This window comes from Dysidea avara, chromosome 2, assembly GCF_963678975.1.
Source record: "Dysidea avara chromosome 2, odDysAvar1.4, whole genome shotgun sequence".
Lineage (NCBI taxonomy): Eukaryota > Metazoa > Porifera > Demospongiae > Dictyoceratida > Dysideidae > Dysidea > Dysidea avara.
In genome coordinates this window covers 17,727,253-17,734,224 of record NC_089273.1, presented here as the reverse complement: position 1 = coordinate 17,734,224, position 6,972 = coordinate 17,727,253, and the positions used below count along the sequence as shown (strand labels likewise).

Below are 6,972 nucleotides of genomic sequence, written 5' to 3'. Positions count from 1 at the left end.
TTGTTTACCTAGTTTAGTTAGCTGATGACATCAATACCTGCATACAAATATTATCACATGTCAGGTGGTACTCTAAATATGGGATGCACAGGGAAGCCATTATGTCCAGTCAGTGTGGTAGTATTAAAACAACAGGTAGTATTAAAGTGCATTGGGTCACAAAGATTTGTATGTGAAGCCGTTCAATATTCATCAACAAAATTAAAATCATGTTATTGTTAAGGAGCATGTGTGTCATTAAAATGGTGATTTTGTAAATTTGTCCTTGTATTACAATTATAAGCCAGATGAGCTACCTTAGAAAAGTACCTGGACTCTCTAACATTGCAACAAAGACAATACTCTACATTATAGTAGGAGACATGATCATCCCGGAAGCACTTCATTTTATAAAATAACATCACTGTTACAACCCACCTGGTTGTGATACCTGAACACAAGTTGTTATGTAGTGTTAATTACTCTCCAGCCGCTTGTTTATTCCTTTTATAACCACAGAATAAAATAATGTGGTGCTCATAAGTATATGTTAGAACATTGCCATGAGTACTATATGAAAAATAAAGTACAAGGTGTGCGGCCGAGATGCTAATAAAGCACATGGTGAAGCCGAGTGCTTTATTAGCATTAAGGTTACGGGATACTGAGCGACTGTCAAACAAAATTTTATTACGTAATTAAGGCGGGTTTGGTGTTGTTGTGTTGTGTATCAGCTGGTAAATTGTTGGGAGAATCATAGCATGCTGACTGGACAGGTACAAAGTACAAGAAAACACACGTAACAGTACAAGATAACATAGATACAACACACTTAGCAACTGGCGCACCTGTAAGCCCATGCGTAGTTTTGCTGACTAATGGCGATATTTTCCTGAACCAAAAATCAGGACTGTCAAACTAGTTGTTAACATTTTGTATAAACAGACTACTAGTTTGGCTTCTTGTCTAGGTCCTGACGGAGCCATTTGTTAGAAATAATGTTTCTAGTGCTTGTAATATCAATTTAAAAATTAATTTTGTGACCACAGTGTCTTGCTTTAGGCCATATTGTAGTCATATTTCAGCAACTATACACATTATTCACAAATCCTCTTGTCAGTCCCTCACAAGCGATGTTCTTCAAATCTTAGAATTGTTAGTAAGTTCTCATGGTTCTTCATTGGTCTGATTTTAGGTTCATAGTTTTCACTAATTGGCATGGGGACAACTCACGTTTCCATAACAGCATTTGAATTCCATGTCGATTAATGAGAAGTTAAGAATGCATAAATATTTGATAACAATGCATTAAGAAAAATCAAACCCCTAATCATGAAAAATGATTGAAAGTGTACATGTGGGGTTTACAGTATCCCGTAACCTTAAGGCCAAGCGCCAAATGGTTTATTTTTTTATATAGCACGAGCAAGGCAATGGTTTCAATAATTTATGGAACTTTCTAGTCATGTAGCTTCACTATACACTATGACTTGTAATTAACACGAGTTGCACAATCTATTAGCAGCCTGAGTGCACACAAACTAGTTTAGCAAAGTAACTCGTGCGTAGTTCACCATAGTTTGGCATGATAGACGTTCATCGTGTATTTTGGCAGGTTTGGGTCACAACCTACAATCGATTCTATTGTGACACATGGTGAAGTATTTCCATGATATCTCCAGGACTTGTCCGTTTACATTAACAAATGTAACAGCAATGTTACCTTCTCCCAACCATCATCGAAGCATTTAGGTATGTGTATAAAAGCAATCCAGTAGTAGAACTCATATTGACTGGGGTGATTGACCACTCAGTGTGGCAAGGATTATCAGCCTTCACCGGCTTGGGTGATTAATCATATTGGTGTGACCACCACGGGATATTAGCCTGCACTTGAGTATGTGGGAAACAGTGCTTTATTGCTCATAAAGAGTGCTTTATTGCAATTAAGCACTCTTTGCGGTGCAATAAAACATTCTTTGTGGGCAATAAAGCACTGCTTGTCCTAAATCATACTTTATGAAATGTAAAGTACACTTTTCCTTTGATCTCGCCAATGCAAAGTTCTATAAATGCTGATAAGGGATAGTTGAAAAGAATAGTATAACAAATTTAGTAAGCTAGATAATCAGTTGGTAAGTCAGAACTACTGACCCACTTTCAACCCTGTAATAAAAACTATTGGGTTACCCATTTCCAATATGAAGCTAAGAATCATGAAATTTGGTAAATCAGAAGTGTATGCCAGATCGGCCCTAATGAATTTCGTAGACCGGACTCACAGACTGGACTCATGCACTGAGCTGGAAACAGCTTTTAAACGATAATCCAGGCATTATCCATCTCTTGCAACACTGGAGACACTACTTTTGAGCTACAACTGCTGATACTGCTCTTCCTTACAAATCAACTAACTAGTACGCACACTAATTAATTAGAATACACTTACGATACACGAGTACTAGCAATGATAAAGCGTGATAGAGGCTATTGCTGTTGTACAGATGTTTTCCTTTATTGCTTTTCCACTAGTGCTAGGGTTGTAGAGATCAGCCAATAATAATTCTTAGCAGGGTAGCTATAGGTGGCACCACCTAGCGGGGGATGGGGCTATGCACATAAACTGGCTCATCACTACAGACCTAACACTAGTGCTAAGTACTGGAGCAACAAAAGGAAAACATCTAAACTACAACAATAGCCTCTATCACGCTTTATCACCGCTAGTACCCGTGTATCGTAAGGGTATTCTAATTAATTAGTGCATGCGATAGTTTGTTGACTTGTAAGGAAGAGCAGTACCAGCAGTTATAGCTCGATAGTGGTGTCTCCAGTGTTGCAAGAGATGGATAAGGCCTGGAGTATTGTTTAAAAGCTGTTTCCAGCTCAGTGCATGAGTCCAGTCTGCTAAATACATTACGCCTACAAGATCACTTTTGGCAAATCCAGTGAACTATTTCATGAAGCAGCCAAATTCTATAAAACTTCTATAGGCTACAATAAAATCATATACTATTTATTGAGCAGTTTTGTAAATACTCATTGGGTTAGTTACCCTTAATGGGCCTTATATATGTATGTATGTCAGGGATGGATCTAGGATTTTTAGAAGGGAGTTTCCAGCGGTATTAAGACTGAGATGTGGGGGTCTGGACTGAGATATGATGCTGACAGGTTTTAATTTTCCAAGGCTTTCAATTATTTTAATGAAACTTGCTGTTTAAAACCTTCTGAAAGTTTCTGATTTATCAATACTCGCTAGCATTTAATATGTCATGTTTTCACCAATAATTATGTAGTTAGTTATGATAGATTGGTCTACTGAATCTTTGTGATTAGCGTTGAGTATTTAGCTAGCTTTATAGCTAGCCAAGGGCATTGAAACCGGGGGGGATGGCCTCACACTATTTTCAAAAGCATGTTTTAGCCCCCCACACTTTTTTGGCAAAGTAGCCAATTAGCCAGAGCTATATACTTACACACACAGAAATACATACCTCCATATGAGAAGCCTTACAACCATTATGCAAAAGCACTCTGCCACTCTCTGGGCTATGGAATCACCAGTCCACCGCAACTGTCAAGCCATTCACTGTAGCCTACTGTATTAAACACAAAAGCGCCTGTAATTTTATTTCTGTTACCCGTATGCTTGTACGTGATATCTGTCATTCAAATATTTCCTGGATCCCATTCAGTGAGAAAGTTTAAACAGTAGAAAGAGTGTCACATCCATGGAATTATATGATGTGAGAAAGATTTAACTCGAATTGAGGGTGGTAACAGATCTAAGAGGGCAGTCTCACTGTAGTGCACTAATTTATGGGAGTTGCAGATTAGTGATGTGCGGTATTGGATTTTGGCAGTCGGTATTTTTCCGGTACGATAATTGCTGTTAATCTTCGGTATCGGTATCAACATCGGTATTATTATATTCTAATAATTATATTTAATGTATGAATTGCTATTAAAATTAATTGTAATCATGTAATAATATAATCAATTAATCATGGCATTGTCAGCTGAAAATTTCAATCAATAACTACAAGTTCTTGTTTAGAAACACAAGCTGGTTAAGGTTTTCTCCACTTAAGTGAGATCTTCGTTGGGAACTAATGTACCCGGCAGCAGAAAAAAGTCTTTCAGATGGAGTTGACATGGCTGGTATTGCCAGGTACTCCCTTGCAATCCTTGCCAAGGTAGGGAAATGGCTTTTGTTTCCTTTCCACAATGCTAAAGGATCCTCCTTTCTGTCGATGCATTCAACACTGCAGTATAATGAATTCTTTTTCGTCTTTGTCTTGATTAGTTGATAAATCAGTAGATTTCTTCTTTTTGAGTTCATCAAAACTGTCCCATAAACATGTCTTCTTCTTGATGGGTACATCTTCTTGATCATCATTGACAACACTTGCACTGCTTGTAACTGAATCTCCTTGTGTAAGTGCACGCATAATGGAAAGAAGTAATCTTTTGGCTCTGACTAAAGCAGCATTAGTAAAACAGACTTCCTTATACCTGGGGTCTAATAAGGTACATATACTGTAAATTCTGTCTTCTTCATAATTTAACCATCTCCATTCAATTGATGCAATTAAACCTACAACCACTTGCTGGCTTTCCTCAGAGGTAGGAACACTACTTCCTTGGCTTTCTGGGACATGGGTTTCATCATCATCGGGGACTTGTGTCTCAACATCATCAACTACATTCTTGCGGAGCTCAAACAATAAGGCATTCAGCAAAGGGATTACGTTACTGCAACACACTCTCTGCTCAGCACTAAGCTCCCGTGTGGCTTCCTCCAGTGGTTGCAGGATTTGAATAAGTTCACTCATCATGCACTATTCAGCAGCAAAAAGACTCACCCTTGGTCCTGCAGACGAAGTACACATTACAGTGATTGCTGGTTTTTGTTCCAAAAGTCGGGTAAGCATGTAATAGGTGTTGTTCCATCTTGTTGGGCAGTCTGAAAGTAATTTGTGTTTTGGCAGGCTCAGTTGTTCTTGGAGCTCTGTCAGTCTTTCTGTACCTTTAGTTGAGCGATTGTAAAAGGCTACAATAGCCTTGGTTGATTTAATCATCTCTCGTATTCCTGGGGACATCTTAATACCATCATCGATGGTCAACTGTAGAGTATGACCGAAGCAATGCCTACTATTCCACTCACCAAGGCGTGATGCCAGGTCCATGTTAGAAGCATTATCTGTTATTACAGCAGACACTGCAGCTTGGTCGATAGTGAAATCACGAAGAGTCTGTTTTAAACAGGAAGCTATATTCACACCAGTATGCCTCCCTGTGAAGGGTTCAACTGCTAGGCACAGTGACACAAGTTCAAAATCTGCTGTCAAAAAATGACAGGTTAGTCCAAGATAGGCATTGTTAGCCTCTGACGTCCACATGTCAGTTGTTAGAGCCATCTTGTTCTTGCTTTTCAGTACATCACTGGGCTTTGATTCAACTTCTTTCCTTGCCTCCTTGTACATAGAAGGAACAATAGATCTTGAAAATGTTGTCCTGTGGGGAATCTGATAGTGAGGTTCTAATTGTTGCATCAGCTCTGAAAATCCTCTATCTTCAACAAATGAATATGGCTGAAAATCATGGATCATCATACCAGCAATTCCTCTTGTGATTTTCTTGTGTAAGGCACTATTGCTATCCAGCTTGGTTTTTTTTGCAGCCATACCAGGTAAGGATTGCTGCACGTGTCTCTTCAGCACACTAGACTGACTGCTTGATTGTTTACTTTTGTACTTTTCATCGGTTTTCCGTCTCACTTCCTCATATATTTTAGAATGTTTTGTCTTCAGGTGGCTCATTAAGTTTGAAGTATTTCCGTTCACAACTTTAATACCTTTTCCGCACTCCTTACAATTGGCCACGCGGTGAGATCCAGTCCTTTCCAGACGTTCCTCCGTCTTTTCAAAGTAAAGCCATACTGCACTCTCCTTACTTTTCCCTTTTGCATTCACCGATTCTACAATTATACCATCCCACCCAACCTCTTCCGTCACATCTTCAACCTCGTATTCGAGATCCGATTCTGTATTAGATGCCATTTTCAAGCGGCACGTGTCATGGTGCAATCCAATAATTCAGTGCAACCCGTGAGGATACGCTAGCGCAATGGCAGTAACTGCAGTAATATACTAACTACCGTACTGAATCGAAGGATCATCAGAATATCGAGAGTCAGCGGTACTATCGGTATTTATCGGATTTGACGATTATATTGATGCAGTGATATTTATTTAAATAAGTATATTTCAATACCGATATCGAGCCAACCACGGTATATCCACAATTACCGAATTATCAATATATTTTTGGTATACCGCACATCACTATTGCAGACTACTGGCGATCCAACCAGAAATTATGAAGACTTTGGTGAAGTTGATTTATCAAGTAGTCTAAAGAGAAACGTACAAGGACACTGAAAATAAAATTGGCCAACCATGAATGCAGTGTGGTAATCGCGTAATCGAAATTCCGGATATTAGTTAGTAAACTGGCCATGTAGCAAGAGGTGTGACATGGTTGTGCTACAAGGACTTGACAGAAAGAAAGGTCCTGTATAGAAGGAGTAAGTAGCAACTTGTTGTGTATGTTTTATAGAACTATAGTGTAGAATAGCAATAGCAGTGGCATGTTTAAAGTATTAGTAGCGCACCCTCAAATAATACCGCAGTGCGGCACTATTCCAAGGGTTTTATCCTTATATTTGGGCAAAAAAATAATAGTATTCCTGGAGCACAAATCGAGTAAATATGGTACATTATACAAAAAAAATATCAAGTACCAAATTTGAGAAAATTTAGCAACGAATATATAGATTAAAAATGCAATATCATCCAGCACTATTATTGCCTGATCAATATTTCATTTATGTAAATTCAGTGATCAAGTGAACTTTATCCATGGCCAGTATAAAATGTAGGAGTTTGTACCCACTGAGCTTTCATCACAGAGACATTTTTACAACTT

At 38.5% G+C, this 6,972-nt stretch overlaps 1 protein-coding gene across 1 annotated transcript; it reads right to left on the bottom strand.

Annotated features, from left to right (window-relative positions):
* Positions 1-4,823: 4,823 nt before the first annotated feature.
* LOC136247880 (zinc finger BED domain-containing protein 4-like) lies at positions 4,824-6,044 on the bottom strand. Its single transcript, XM_066039699.1, has one exon. The coding sequence runs from the start codon at positions 6,042-6,044 to the stop codon at positions 4,824-4,826; it is 1,221 nt and encodes a 406-aa protein (XP_065895771.1).
* Positions 6,045-6,972: the final 928 nt, after the last annotated feature.